Here is a 16,026-nt window from a genome sequence, read left to right as displayed (position 1 = left end):
CATTTCCTGCTTTTTTCCAGTTCTGACGAAAGGTCATCGACGCGAAACGTTAACTCTGTTTCTCTCTTCACAGTTGCTGCCTGACTGGCTGAGTATGGCCAGCATTTTCTGCTTTTATTTCAGATTTCCAGCATCTGCAGTATTTTCTTTTTGTCCCACTCTTGAGTGCTCGGTGACCCCTGCTGGATAGTTGAGTTGTGCTCGAGTGAGGTGCCGCCTACCTCGGTGACTAAGTGGCAGAGGGTGGCTGGTGCCCATGGCGGTGGGTGAAAAAGCCAGGGGCGAAAAGTACAACAATGCTCATTACATATAATATACAGGAAACTTTCTGGTATCCGGCACTGATGGTACCGAGCTGGTGCCGGTCGATCAACACTGCCGGAGAAACGAGCACTAATGTTAAAACATACGGAGCTCAGAGCTCCGTCTGAAGCAACAAACCCTGTTGCTTAGCTTCAAAACAGTCGGCGCAGCTTGCAAGTGTCTCTGTAGCTAAGCAACAGCTTCAGCTAGACGCTTGCAGAGCCCCAAATGGAGAAAAAAAGCAACTAAAAGTAAAAAAAGTTATCTGAATCGACTCCTGAATTTTGCCGGTGGATAGAGCATTCCGGATATTTAACCTCCGTTTAAACAAAAGTTTCCTGTACAGCACAGAAATAGGCCATTCGGCCCAACTGGTCTATGCTGGTGTTCATGCTCCACACGAGCTTCCCCCCACGCTTCTTCATCTAACCCTATCAGCATCCTAGGGTCTTGAGTGAAGTGGCGGTAGGGATTGTGGATGCATTGGTAATAATCTTCCAAAACTCCCTGGACTCGGCAAAAGTCCCGGCAGACTGGAAAACTGCTAATGTAACACCCTTATTTAAAAAGGGCAGTAGACAGAAGGCTGGAAACTATAGCCTAACATCTGTGGTAGGTAAAATTTTAGAGTCCATTATTAAGGAGACAGTAACAGGACATTTGGATAATCATAAATTAATAGGACAAAGTCAGCATGGTTTTATGAAGGGGAAGTCATGTTTGACAAATTTGCTGGAGTTCTTTGAGGAAGTAACGTATAGGGTAGATAAAGGGGAACCAGTGGACGTAGTGTATTTAGACTTCCAAAAGGCATTTGACAAGGTGCCACACAAAAGATTATTGCTTAAGATAAAAAATCACAGGATTGGGGGTAATATTCTGGCATGGATAGAGGATTGGCTATCTAAGAGAAGGCAGAGAGTTGGGATAAATGGTTCATTCTCAGACTGGCAATCAGTAACTAGTGGTGTTCCGCAGGGGTCAGTGCTGGGTCCCCAACTCTTTACAATCTATATTAACGATTTGGAGGAGGGGACCGAGTGTAACATATCAAAGTTTGCAGATGATACTAAGATGGGAGGCAAAGTAGTGAGTGAGGAGGACATAAAAAACCTGCAAGGGGACATCGACAGGCTAAGTAAGTGGGCAGAGATTTGGCAGATGGAATACAATACTGGAAAGTGTGAGGTTATGCACTTTGGCAGGAAAAATCATAGAGCAAGTTATTATCTTAATGGCAAGAAACTGGAAAGTACTGAAGTACAAAGGGATCTGGGGGTCCTGGTGCACGAAACTCAAAAGGTTAGTATGCAGGTGCAGCAAGTGATTAAGAAGGCCAATGGAATGTTGGCTTTCATTGCTAGGGGGATAGAATATAAAAATAGGGAGGTATTGCTTCAGTTGTACAAGGTATTGGTGAGACCGCACCTGGAATACTGCGTACAGTTTTGGTGTCCATACTTAAGAAAGGACATACTTGCTCTCGAGTCAGTACAAAGAAGGTTCACTCGGTTAATCCCGGGGATGAGGGGATGGACATATGAGGAGAGGTTGAGTAGATTGGGACTCTACTCATTGGAGTTCAGAAGAATGAGAGGCGATCTTATTGAAACATATAAGATTGTGAAGGGGTTGGATCGGGTGGATGCGGGGAAGATGTTCCCGATGATGGGTGAAACTAGAACTAGGGGGGCATAGTCTTAGAATAAGGGGCTGCTCTTTCAAAACTGAGATGAGGAGGAACTACTTCACCCAGAGGGTGGTAGGTCCATGGAATATGCTGCCCCCAAAAGCTGTAGAAGCCACATCATTACATAAATTTAAAACAGAAATAGACAGTTTCCTAGAAGTAAAGGGAATTAAGGGTTACGGGGAGCGGGCAGGAATTTGGACATGAGTCTAGGTTCGGATCGGTCATGGCCCTGTGGGTAGCGGAGCGGGCCCAGGGGCCGTGTAGCCTGATCCTGCTCCTATTTCGTGTGTCTAATTCTGTTAGATTCAGGAGATGGTTCTGTGATAGTGGATTGGCGGTTAGGATCAGATCAGCCATGATCGTATTGAATGGCGGAGCAGGCTCGAGGGGCCGATTGGCCTACTCCTGCTCCTATTTCTTATGTTCTTATGTCCTTCTATTCCTTTCTCATCCAGCTTCCCCTTAAAGGCATCTACGCTCTTCGCCTCAACCACTCACTGTGGTAGCAAGTTCCACATTCTCACCACTCTCTGGGTAAAGAAGTTTCTCCCTATTTGATTTATTAGTGACTATCTTACATTTATGGCTGCTATTTTTTGTCTCCCCCACATCCTTTCCACCTCTACCCTATTGAACCTTTCCATAATCTTCAAGGCCTCCACCAGGTCACCCCTCAGCCTTCTCTTTTCTAGAGACAAGAGCCCCAAGCGGTTCAGTCTTTAATGTTCAGAGCTAAACGGTCCCGGAGTGCCTCACTCCAGCGGGTGGGCGCTGTTGCTTACCGCTGCGCACTCTCATCCTTTATATCAGTCAGTCCTGCAGCCGCACTGACCAGGTTCCTCCAGAAGGCACCGACATCCCCTGCTTCCAGGGCTCGATCGATCAAAGCCACAGCCGAGAGCATCTCCACAGCAACGTACAGCTCCTCTTGGGTCAGCTCACCCTGTACAAAGGAAGCGTAGCGTAATAATCATAGATAGAGGAATCATGGAACCATACAGCACAGGAGGTGGTCATTCGGCCCATCGTGCCTGTGCCGGCTCTTTGAAAGAGCTCTCCAATTAGTCCCACTGCCCCCTGCTCTTTCCCCATAGACCTGCACATTTATTCCCTTCGAGTATTTATCCAATTCCCCTTTTGAAAGTCACTATTGAATCTGCTTCCACCGCCCTTTCAGGCAGCACATTCCAGATCACAACAACTCGCTGTGCAAAAAAGTTTCTTCTCATCTACTCGATCAAAACCCTTCATGATTTTGAACACCTCGATTCAATCTCCCCTTAACCTTCTCTGCTCTAAGGAGAACAATCCCAGCTTTTCCAGTCTCTCCACCTAACTGAAGTCCCTCATCCCTGGGACCATTCTGGGAAATCTCCTGGGCACCCTCTCCAAGGCCTGGACATCCTTCCTAAAGTGCGGTGCCCAGAATTGGACACGAGACTCCAACTGGGGCCGAACCAGTGATTTATACAGGGTTTAGCGTAACTTCCTTGCATAATGAGAAAGGCAAGAGCACTAAGAGCACGATCCCACTCAGCCAAGTGAGATCGTGCAGGGGGGAGTTCTCCCGGTGTCCTGGGGCCAATATTCATCCCTCAACCAACATCACTAAATACAGATGACCCGGTCATTATCACCTTGCTGTTTGTGGGAGCTTGCTGTGCGCATATTTGGCTGCCGCGTTTCCTACATTACAACGGCGACTACACTTCAATAAAGTACTTCATTGGGTGTAAAGTGCTTTGGGAAGTCCCGAGGCTCTATATCAATGCAAGTCTCTCGCTTTCTTCTTTGAACTGGTCATAAGAAAACATGAATAAAACTACAAGCAAATTACCCGACTTCCACACAGCAGAGGCATCAGTTAAACAATGTAGGCAGCAGCCAACAGTGTAGTTAACCTCCCACCCACACGGCAGAAGTGTTGACCACACAACAAAAGGTGGTAAGCCACTTCCTCCACTCTGGAGACCGCAGCGTTGAGACTTCACTTGTTAAGAAAAGGCTATTCGTTGAACTCTGGTCCCAGTGGCGTTTGCCGCCTCCGTTAAATCAAAACCGCTCCCTCCGCCACCGACGCTGCAGTGTGTACCATCTACAAGACGCACTGCAGCAACTCGCCAAGGCTTCTTCGGCAGCACCTCCCAAACCCGCAACCTCTTCCACCTAGAAGGACAAGGACAGCAGGCGCATGGGAACACCACCACCTCCAAGTTCCCCTCCGAGTCACACACCATCCAGACTCAGACCTATATCGGCTGTTCCCTCATCGGCGCTGGGTCAAAATCCTGGAACTCCCTCCCTAACAGCACTGTGGGAGTACCTTCACCGCACGGACTGCAGCGGTTCAAGGCGGCGGCTCACCGCCACCTTCTCAAGGGCAACTAGGGGACGGGCAATAAATGCTGGCCTTGCCCGAGACGCACACGTCCCAGAATGAATGAATTTTCTATTTTAATGTCACAACAGTCACCGCCCCCCTCCATTAGAGACTATATTGGGTATGGTTCCCAGTGCAATGGAAAACCGCTGGTACAATTAAGTTGGATCGGCAACCAATGACCCCTTGCTGGAGAATGAGCCCGTGTGGGCGTCGTGTGGGAGCAAGACAGGGCTCAACCACGATGCTTTCACAGTCAATATGCCAGCGGACGCTCACGGTTTAGCTTGGCAGAGAGCAAGTGGACAAGATATCAGAGGGATGTTAAGTGCCCATGGGACTGAATCATAGGGGACAGAAAGAAGCCTGTCGGCCCATCGTGCCTGTGCCGGGGCTCTCTCAAAGAGCTACCCAATTAGTCCCATTCTTCTGCTCTTGCCCCAAAGCAAGTTTTTCCTTTTCAAATATATATCCAATTCCCTTTTGAAAGTTATTATTGAATCTGCTTCCACTGCCACTTTCAGACAGCGCATTCCAGATAATGACAATTCGCTGCTTAGAAAGATTCCTCCTCATCTCCCCCTCTGGTTCTTTTGCCAGTCACCTTCAATCTGTGTCCTCTGGTTACCGACCCTCCTGCCACTGGAAACAGTTTCTCCCGATCTACTCCATCAAAACCCCTCGTGATTTTGAACGCCTCGATTAAATCTCCCCTTAACCTTCTCTGCTTTAAGGAGAACAATCCCAGCTTCTCCAGTCTCTCCACATCACTGTATTCCCTCTTCCCCTGGGACCATTCTGGTCAATCTCCTCCGCACCCTCTCCAAGGCCTTGACATCCTTCCTAAAGTGCGGTGCCCAGAATTGGACACAATACCCCAGCTGGGGCCTAACCAGTGTTTTATAAAGGTTTAGCATAACCGCCTTGCTTTCGTATTCTTGAAAAGGTCAGGAGCGGAGGAAATTGGAGGGAGAAAAATCTTACGAGAAATTTTAAAACAAAAATCGATTTGAGTTCAAGACTCACAAACGCGATTGTTTCTTAAACACAGTTCAGTGACAGCTGGGCACTGGCGATTGGCACTGCCGACTGCGAGGCTGAACTCACTCACCTGTGGTTTCTGCTGCTGCAGGGCAGCCAGCTCCCTCTGGTAAAGCCCAGCTGCAAAGCGATAGACGTCGGGAAGCTTGGCACTGGGGCTCATCAGTTCCTTCACCGTCTCGCCAGGGACCCCCTTGCGCACAGCCGCGTTGATCCGTGCCACGGCCTGCATCACTGCGCACAGACGGGTTAAACAGTTTGACAATAAATCAGGGCGGGGAAGGACAGGCAGTGATTGACCCTATACCTGGTCTGGGGCACAATGAGAAATGGCTAAGGAAGTGGGGTTTGTTCTCTTTTAATGACCAAGTTGGTGTCATATTTGATCACGAATTGAGTTTCCTGCTGATATCCGTTCCATCACTAAGACTGTCCATTTCCACCTTCGTAATATCGCCCATCTCCGCCACTGCCTCAACTGATCTGCTGCCGAAACCCTCAGCCAAGCCTTTACCACCTCTAGATTTGACTATTCCAACGCACTCCTGGCCGACCTCCCATCCTCCGTAAACTTGAGCTCATCCCAAACTCTGCTGCCCGTGTCCCAACTCGCACCAAGTCCCGCTCACCCACCTCCCCCGTGCTCGCTGACCTACACTGGCTCCCAGTTAAGCAACACCTCGATTTTAAAATGCTCATCCTTGTTTTCAAATCCCTCCATGGCCTCGCGCCCTCCCGAACCTCCTCCAGCCCTATAATCCCCCCTCGACCGCTGCTCTCCGCCTACTCTGGCCTTTTTGAACATCCCGGATTTTAATCACTCCACCATTGGCGGCCGTGCCTTCAGCCGCCTGGGCCCCGAGCTCTGGAATTCCCTCCCTAAACCTCTCCGCCTGTCTCTTCTCCTTTCAGACGCTCCTTAAAACCCACCTCTTCGACTAAGCTTTTGGTCGCCTGTCCTAATATCTCCTTATACGGCTCGGAGTTAAATTCGGTTTCTTTATTTGATAACGTTCTTGTGAGGCGCCTTGGGATGTTTTATTACGCTAAAGGCGCTGTATAAATGTAAGTTGCTGATGTTACAATGCAGGGTAAATTATTCTCGGTGATGGCGGCTTCAATTACCAGGAGGCAAATGTTAAAAATGAGGAATTTAGGATTAAGGTGGTACATCAGAGGGAACAACCTGGAGAATAAGCACATTGAAACGGACAGCACAAATAGGCTGGGCTACAGCTCAGTGGGTGCTGACGGATCTCTGCTCGCTCAGCCAGGTGGCCCCATCCCTCGCAGCGCGAGAGCCTAGAGGTGATTCAACTAAGGAAGGCATCACAGCTGAACCAGATCTTCCACCACCCAGGCAATAATGATCAGGGAGCAGGAACCCTGGTCGGTTTGCGCCCCCCCCCCCCCCCACCCCACCGCCAACAACACAGGGGTGCCGAGGCACAGTTGCAACATCACTCCTGCCCTGGCAGCGGCCAAGTTCACATAGCTCAGCACAGGCCGGAATCGAACCTGGGACTTTCCTGGGTGTGCGTGGATCAGCTCCTCACTGGCTCGGTTCGCCTGGCGAACCACAGGAGAAGCCCATCATTCTTATTTATTTTAAATTGCATAAATGTTTCTTCAAAAGTACATCTACTTTTAAAATGGCAGGTTTTCACCCAATCTGCGCGTGAACAGCAGCCGTCAGCACACGACTGGCAAGGCAGTGTGTTTTTCAGATGAGACGGTAATCCGAGGCCCCGTCTGCCCTCTTGGGCAGACATAAAAAAGATCCCATGGGCACTATTTTGAAGAGCAGGGAGAGTTCTCCCCGATGTCCTGGGCCAATATTTATCCCTCAACCGAGACCTAAAAACAGATGATCTGATCGTTATCACATTGCTGTTTGTGGGAGCTTGCTGTGCACAAATTGGCTGCCGCGTTTCCCACATTACAACAGTGACCACACTCCAAAAGTACTTCATTGGCTGTAAAGCACTTTGGGATGTCCAGAGGTGGTGAAAGACGCTATAGAAATGCAACTTCTCTTTCTTTGAAAAGCTGTTTCACCGTGTGTGTCCAGAACAGCAGAACCAGAGGACACGGCCTGCGCCTGAAGCGGGGTAAACAAAACGAATCTGCGGAAACAGTATCTCAGTGAGCGAGTGGTCAATCTGTGGAACAGGCTCCCTCGGGAGACGGTGGGAGCAGTTGGCATTGATTCATTCAAATGCAAATTAGAGAGATTTCTTTCAGAAAATAACATTTTGGGATCCAGTATGAGAGTAATTTGAGACGTGACGTGTGGGGAGTGCAGCGTTCTCGGGAGAAACAGGCGACTTTGGAGCTCTGGTTCCCAAAGCTCCTCCATCACTGGGGGTTTCCCTCGCCTCATGTCTGGGTCTGTTGTAGACTCATTGAGAGAGATTGATTGCTGTGATTAAAAAAAAGACTTGCATTCCTACAGCACCTTTCACCACCTCAGGACGTCCCAAAGCGCTTTACAGCCAATTAAGCACTTTACTTGAAGCGCAGTCACTGTGGTAATGTAGGAAACGCGGCAGCCAATTTCGGGACAGCAAGCTCCCACAAACAGCAATGTGATAATGACCAGATCATCTGTGTTTAGTGATGTTTGTTGAGGAATAAATATTGGCCCCAGGACACCGGGGAGAACTCCCCCTGCTCTTCTTCCAATAGTGGCTGTGGGATCTTTTACATTCACCCGAGAGGGCAGACGGGGCCTCGGTTTAACGTCTCATCCGAAAGACGGCACCTCCGACAGTGCGGCGCTCCCTCAGTACCGCCCCTCCAACAGTGCGGCGCACCCTCAGTACCGCCCCTCCGACAGTGCGGCGCTCCCTCAGTACCGCCCCTTCGACAGTGCGGCGCTCCCTCAGTACCGCCCCTCCGACAGTGCGGCGCTCCCTCAGTACCGCCCCTCCGACAGTGCGGCGCACCCTCAGTACCACCCCTCCGACAGTGCGGCGCTCCCTCAGTACCGCCCCTCCGACAGTGCGGCACTCCCTCAGTACCGCCCCTCCGACAGTGCGGCACTCCCTCAGTACCGCCCCTCCGACAGTGCGGCGCTCCCTCAGTACCGCCCCTCCGACAGTGCGGCGCACCCTCAGTACCGCCCCTCCGACAGTGCGGCACTCCCTCAGTACCGCCCCTCCGACAGTGCGGCGCTCCCTCAGTACTGCCCCTCCGACAGTGCGGCGCTCCCTCAGTACTGCCCCTCCGACAGTGCGGCGCTCCCTCAGTACTGCCCCTCCGACAGTGCGGCGCTCCCTCAGTACCGCCCCTCCGACAGTGCGGCGCTCCCTCAGTACTGCACTGGGAGCGTCGGCCTAAGATATACCACAGACATCAGGCCCTCCACAGAGGGTGCTCAAGTCTCTGGTGTTGGATTTAAACCCACAACTACCTGACTCAGAGGCGGAGGGAGTGCTACCCACTGAGCCACGGCTGACAGCGTGGTCAGCAACTCCATGATTGTTTCATGCAACTACCAGGCTGGTAGAAGGTGCTCTGCTCTGGATGCACCGTAATCTTTTTCTGTCGAGCAATGTTCCTACTCACTGCACAGATGTACGCTGGCATTTTCATTGGCTGCATCCACAGCGGCCTGGACCTCCTCCTTCTCTAGCGGGTCCATCAACCCCAACTCCTGAGGACAAAACAGCAGTGTGAACCATCAGTGCACGACAGGAGGGAGGGCTTTTTTGTAAAGAAAAAACAACCTGTAAAACAAGCATGAACCACTGCAGCAAAAGAAGCTTGCAGGAGGCTCGCTGATTTGATTTCTGCTGCTGAGCTTTAGTAAAGAGGAGGTAGAGAATTGAAAGAGCAATTTGGAGAAAGCGGACCAACAGAGTTGAATTTGCAACCGGTTAAAATTTAGCAGGACGGTTTTTCACCCCTTCAGTTTTCTGTTGGATGAATTGAATCTTTCCTGGGGTCCAGTCCCTGGCTCGCAGGAGACAGCGCGACCAATTGAGCCAAACTGACACACAGTACATTGCATTCAGTGTGGGGGAATTGCCAATTACCTTAAATCTGTGTCCTCTGGTTACCGACCCTCCTGCCACTGGAAACAGTTTCTCCCGATCTACTCAATCAAAACCCCTTATGATTTTGAACGCCTCGATTAAATCTCCCCTTAACCTTCTCTGCTCCTAGGAGAACAACCCCAGTTTCTCCAGTCTCTTCAAGTCACTGAAGTCTTTCATCCCTGGAACCATTCTGGTAAATCTCTTCTGCGCCCTCCGAGGCCTTGACATCCTTCCTAAAGTGCGGTGCCCAGAATTGGCCACAATACTCCAGGTGAGGCCTAACCAGTGTTTTATGAAAGGTCTAACTTGCTTGCTTTTGTACTCCATGCCTCTATTTATAAAGCCATGGATCCCATATGCCTTTTCAACAGCCTTCTCGACCTGTCCTGCCACCTTCAAAGTCTTGTGTACGTACACCCCCAGGTCTCTCTGTTCCTGCACCCCCTGTAAAATTGTACCATTTAGTTTATATTTCCTCTCCTCATTCTTCCTACCAAAATTCATCACTTCACACTTCTCTGCGTTAAATTTCATCTGCCGTGTCTGCCCATTTCGCCAGTCTGTCGATGTCCTCCTGAAGTCGGTTACTATCCTCCTCACTGTTGACTACATTTCCGAGTTTTGCGTCATCTACAAGCTTGAAATTCGACCCTGTAACCCCTCTCTCTCTCTCTCTCTCTACCCCTCTTTCTCTCTCTATCTGTATATATATTTTATATAAGAGCAGTGGTCCCAACACTGCACACTTCCCACCAGTCTGAAAAACAACTACTCACCACTACTCTGCTTTCTGTCCACGCAGCCACTGTCCCTTTAATCCCATGGGCTTTAATTCTGCCAACAAGTCTATTAAGTCCATATACACAACATCAACCGCACTACCCTCATCCAGCCTCTCTGTTACTTCATCAAATAAATCAATCAAGTCAGTCAAACGCGATTTGCCTTTAACTATTGCGTACTGACTTTCATTTATTAACCTATATTTTTTCCAAGTGCCAATTAATTTTGTCCCAGATGAACGTCCCTATAAATGTCCCCACCGCTGTCGTCAAGCTGACTGGCCTATAATTGGCAGGTTTATCCCTCTCCTCTTTTTTTGAACAGAAGTGTAACATTTGCAGTCCTCTGGCACCACTCTCGTGTCCAAGGAGGATTGGAAGATTGTGGTCAGAGCCTCCGCAATTTCCGCCCTCACTTCCCTCAGTAACCTAGGACGCATCCCATCTAGACCGGAAGACTTTTCTGCTTTGGAGCGCTGCCAGCCTTTTAAGTACCTCCTCTTTATCTATTTTTATCCTATCCAATTTCTCTACTACCTCCTCCTTTACTATGGCATTGGCAGCATCCTCTTCTTTAGTGGAGACAGATGTAAAGTACAGGAAACTTTGGTTAATCCGGAGGTTAACTGCTCGAGCCACCGGCAAAAATCAGGAGCCGTTTCGTTGGGTTTTTTTTCTTTTCGTTGCTTTTTTTTCCCCACCAGTCAGGCTCTGCAAGGTCTCGCTGAAGCTGTTGCTAAGCTACAGAGACGCTTGCAAGGTACAGCCGACTGTTTAGAAGCACAGGGTTTGTTGCCAGATACGGAGCTCAAAATCTCCGTATGTTTCAACATTAGCGCTGGTTTGTCCGGCAGTTTTGATGGGACGGCAACAGCTCGGTCCCGTCGGTGCCGGATAGCACAAAGTTTCCTGTACTCATTTAGTACCTCAGCCATGCCCTCTGCCTCCACTAGTAGTAGTAGGGGTACTTATTCCAAAGTTGAGGCAGAGGACGGGGCAGCTTTACCCAGCAGCTAACCCAAGGAAAGAGACAGAAGAAGGAAAAAAAAAAAAAAAATCATATTTTACAAGTATATCAGTAAAAAGAGAACTGTTAAAAGCAAGGTGGGACCCCTGAGAGTAGAGGGTTGTCAATTTGTAGATCACAATCAAAGGATGGTGAAGGTATTTAATAAGAACCTTGCATTGGTCTTCACTAAAGAGAAGGATATCGGAGAGGAGCTGAATCCTGAAAGCGAGATGAGGATTTTTTTTTTTTTTAGGTAAGTCAGCTAGGCTGAAGGAAGACAAAGTGACAGGTCCTGATGGGATACATCCTAGGATACGGAGGGAGTTGAGGAAATCGCCGAGACCCTGAAGATTATACAGCAGGGATCTAATGAGTGTAGATGTGTGCCAGAGCACTGTGATATCCACACTGAAAAAAGGGAGACAGTGCTAATTACAGGCCAGTTAGCTTATTAATGTCTATGGTAGGAAACATGTCAGTCTTTAATAAAGAGTGAAATTACCAAGTATCTCGATAAAGAGAAAATAGTAGGAAGTAGCGAGTGTGGATTTGAAAAGGGATGATAATCCTTAGCTGGGATTGTTCTCCTTAGAGCAGAGAAGATTAAGGGCAAATTTAATAGGTGTTCAAAATCCTGGGGGGTTTTTTGATCGAGTAGATAGTGAGAAACTGTTTCCACTGGCAGGAGGGTCGGTAACTGGAAAACACAGATTTAAGGTGATTGGCAAAAAACCAGAGGGGAGATGAGGAGAATTTTTTTTTTTTAACAAACTCAGCGAGTTGTGATCTGGAAAGCGCTGCGGAAGCAGATTCAATAGTGACTTTCAAAAGGGAATTGGATATCGTTGAAAAGGAAAAAATTGCAGGGCTATGGGGAAAGAGCAGGGGGACTACAGGAAACTTTCTGGTATCCAGCACGGACGGGGCCAACCTGGTGCCGGTTCATCAGCAATTCCAGATAACCGACCGCTATAGTAAAAGATAGAGAGCTCAGAGCTCCGTCTAAAGCAACAAACCCTGTTGCCAACAGCTTCAGAACAATGGCCACAAGTTGCAAGCGTCTCTGTAGCTTAGCAACAGCTTCAGCTACACCCCTGCACAGCAACAAATGGAGTTTAAAAAGGTAATAAAAGTTAACGGAACCGACTCCTGAATTTTGCCGGTGGATAGAGCGTTCCGGTTATTTAGGGGCCGGTTAATCGAAAGTTTCCTGTAATTGGAGAGTTCTTTCAAAGAGCCGGCACAGGCACGATGGGCCAAATGGCCTCCTCCTGTGCTGTATGGTTCTATAAACCTTATAGAACTATCTGTGGCGGGTAAACAGGTGGGAGAAAAGCAGTGGGTGTAGCTTACACTATAAATGGCTCAACTTACCTCATTCTATCAGCAAACCCAACCTTTTGTGGTTCTTGTGATTTGCCACTTGATTCATCAACTCTACTCCTGGCCTGCAGGATGCGCAGAGTCAATTTAGGGCGCAAGATTTGAGCAGCATCAGGGCAGGACGGTGACAATCTTCAGGCCTGTAATGAGCTTGATGCACTCTGCCTCACGCGGTCAACGAGCATCTTACAGAAAGTGGCACAGGGTGGGAAAGTGAGGAGGGGACAATGCTGTTAGGGGGCCGGAATAATATCAACTTGTATTTATATAGCGCCTTTAACGTAGTAAAACGTCCCAAGGCACTTCACAGGAGTGTTACCAGACAAAATTTGACACCGAGCCACATTAAAACAGGCGACCAAAGCTTGGTCAAAGATGTAGGTTTTAAGGAGCGGAGAGGCAGAGCGGTTTAGGGAGGGAATTCCAGAGCTCGGGGCCCAGGCAGCTGAAGGCACGGCCGCCAATGGTGGCGCGATGGAAATCGGGGGATGCTCAAGAGGCCGGAATTGGAGGAGCGCAGAGATATTGAAGGGTTGTGGGGCTGGAGGAGATTACAGAGATAGGGAGAGGGGGGCGAGGAGGCCATGGAGGGAATTTGAAAACAAGGATGAGAATTTTTAAATCGAGGCGTTGCTGGACCGGGAGCCAATGTAGGTCAGTGAGCACAGGGGTGATTGGTGAATGGGATGTGGTGCGAGTTAGGACACGGGGCAGCAGAGTTTTGGATGACCTCAAGTTTACGGAGGGTAGAACATGGGAGGCTGGCCAGGAGTGTGTTGGAATAGCCAAGTCTAGAGGTAACAAAGGTATACAAAAAAAAAACCTCCAGGGTAGGTAGATGTGACTGGGACTATTTGCTCGCACGGAGGGTAAACGCTAGCATGGATTGGATGGGCCGAATGGCCTATTTTTGTGCTGTAATGTCTATGTATTTCTGTGCCCGACTTGGGAGCACTTAAGGCCGACATCGAGTACAAAAGGCAAAAGTATTCCATTCCACTCCACTGATTAAATGTACCAAACATATTAGAGACACAGACATAAACCCAACTACTACAGTACAAGGAAGAGAAGTAAAATGTGGCGTTTAATACCAGTGCTTTCTGCTCTCGGTCGATGATGAGCTGCTCCATATACCATTCGGCGTTCTCCTGGTTAACCTCACGCAGGCCCAAAGCCGCACTCCGCAGAGCCGAGTACAGCGCCTGTGCGTCTCTCTTCTCCAACGCCTCGTCAACGTACTCGAGAGCAGCGTGCACTGCCAGAGGGAAAACCACGCATTACAGGAGGTGCAGCAGGAGTTAGACCAATGAAACACAGTCAATACACAAGGAGAGAGCCAGGGTATTGTGTTTGGGAAGATAATAATGGTTATAAAGCACACAAGCGACAACACAAGTAGATGGGGTATTTACTGAAGTCTTTCAGGGCGAGAGAAGTGGGGAGGAGAGAGAGAGAGAGAGGGCAGGAGAGAGAAAGAGGAGGCGGGAGAGAGAGAGAGAGGGCGGGAGAGAGAAAGAGGAGGCGGGAGAGAGAGAGAGAGAAAGAGAGGCGGCGGGGCGGGAGAGAAAGAGAGAAAGAAAGAGAGAAAGAGAGGGGGCGGGAGAGAGAGAGAGAGAGCGGGAGAGAGAGAGAGGGGGCGGGAGAGAGAAAGAAAGAGAGGGGGCGGGAGAGAGAAAGAAAGAGGGGGAGCGGGAGAGAGAAAGAGGGAGCGGGAGAGAGAGAAAGAGAGAGAGAGAAAGAGAGAGGGGAGAAAGAGAGAGGGGAGGAGAGAGAGAGGGGAGGAGAGAGAGAGCGAGAGAGGGGGCGGGAGAGAGAGAAAGAGAGGGGGCAGGAGAGAAAGAGAGGGGGCGGGAGAGAGAGAGACGGGAGAGAGAGAGAGAGGGGGCGGGGAGAGAAAGAGAAAGAGAGGGGGCGGGAGAGAGAGAGAGACGGGAGAGAGAGAGAAAGAGAGGGGGCGGGGAGAGAGAGAGAAGGCGGGAGAGAGAGAGAAAGAGAGAGAGGGGGGAGATAGAGGGGGCGGGAGAGAGAGAGAGAGAGAAAGAGAGAGAGGGAGGGTGGACAAGAGGGAGAGAAAGGAAAAAGACAGACTTGTGTTTCTACATAGAAACATAGAAGATAGGAGCAGGAGTAGGCCATTCGGCCCTTCGAGCCTGCTCCGCCATTCTGTTGTGTATGTAATATGTGTGCTACTTTGAACCTATGGACAGGACTGCACTACTTGTAGGGCGTAGTGATACGCAGTACCACTCCTGGCCATAGGGGTATAAATAGTACTGTGGGTACTGATCTCCCCTCAGTTCCCGCCTGTGGGCATGAAGTAAAGACCTACGTATAGTCCCTACCTCCAACCAGTAAAGACCTGTTTGAGTTATACGTTTAAGTCTTTGTGTTAATTGTTCAATACAATACACATACTTAACACATTCAATGTGATCATGGCTGATCATCCAAATTCAGTACCCTGTCCCTGCCTTTTCCCCATATCCCTTGATCCCTTCAACCTCAAGAAATATATCCAACTCTTTCTTGAATATATTTAATGAACTGGCCTCCACCGCCCTCTGTGGCAGAGAATTCCACAGGTTCACCACTCTCTGGGTGAAGAAATTCCTCCTCATTTCAGTCCTAAATGGCTTACACCTTATCCTTAGACTATGACCCCCTGGTTCTGGACTCCCCGGCCATCAGAAACATCCTTCCTGCATCTAGTCTGTCCAGACCTGACAGAATTTTATAGGTTTCGATGATTTCCCCTCTCAATCTTCTAAACTCCAGTGAGTATAAGCCCAATCGACACAATCTCTCCTCATAAGTCATTCCTGCCATCGCAGGTATCAGTCTGGTGAATCTTCGCTGCACTCCCTCCATGGCAAGAACATCCTTCCTCAGATATGGCGACCAAAACTGCACACAATACTCAAGGTGTGGTCTCACCAAGGCCCTGTACAACTGCAGCAAGACGTCCTTGTTCCTGTACTCAAACCCTCTCGCTACGAAGGCCAACATACCATTTGCCTTCTTAACAGCCTGCTGCACCTGCATGCTTACCTTCAGCGACTGGTGCACAAGGACACCCAGGTCTCTTTGCACTTCCCCTTCTCCCAATCTATTGCCATTCAAATAATAATCTGCCTTCCTGTTTTTGCCACCAAAGTGGATAACCTCACATTTATCCACATTATAGTGCATTTGCCATGTTTCTGCCCAATCACCCAACCTGTCCAAATCGTACTGGAGTTTCCCGACATCCTCCTCACAGCATACCCTCCCGCCCAGCTTTGTGTCATCTGCAAATTTGGAGATATTACATCCAATTCCCTCGTCCAGATCATTAATATATATTGTGAACAGCTGGGGTCCTAGGACCGATCCTTGCGGTATCCCACTAG

The 16,026-nt window shown here is 49.3% G+C and overlaps 1 protein-coding gene across 1 annotated transcript in view; it reads right to left on the bottom strand.

Moving 5' to 3' along the window:
- iqgap3 (IQ motif containing GTPase activating protein 3) overlaps positions 1-16,026 on the bottom strand; it is a 123,471-nt gene that overhangs the window by 72,956 nt on the left and 34,489 nt on the right. The window contains exons 10-13 of the mRNA XM_085978748.1: positions 13,729-13,892; positions 8,988-9,075; positions 5,488-5,651; positions 2,779-2,939 (exon numbers count right to left, since the gene is read on the bottom strand). Coding sequence (XP_085834874.1) covers positions 2,779-2,939; positions 5,488-5,651; positions 8,988-9,075; positions 13,729-13,892 — 577 coding nt within the window. The remainder of the gene's footprint in view (positions 1-2,778; positions 2,940-5,487; positions 5,652-8,987; positions 9,076-13,728; positions 13,893-16,026) is intronic.

The sequence above is a fragment of the Somniosus microcephalus genome, unplaced genomic scaffold (genome assembly GCF_052327205.1).
Source record: "Somniosus microcephalus isolate GS21.2 unplaced genomic scaffold, FLI_Smic_1.0 unresolved_chr7, whole genome shotgun sequence".
Lineage (NCBI taxonomy): Eukaryota > Metazoa > Chordata > Chondrichthyes > Squaliformes > Somniosidae > Somniosus > Somniosus microcephalus.
Note: the sequence above shows the minus strand (reverse complement) of the source record. Positions and strands in the feature narration are given on the sequence as shown.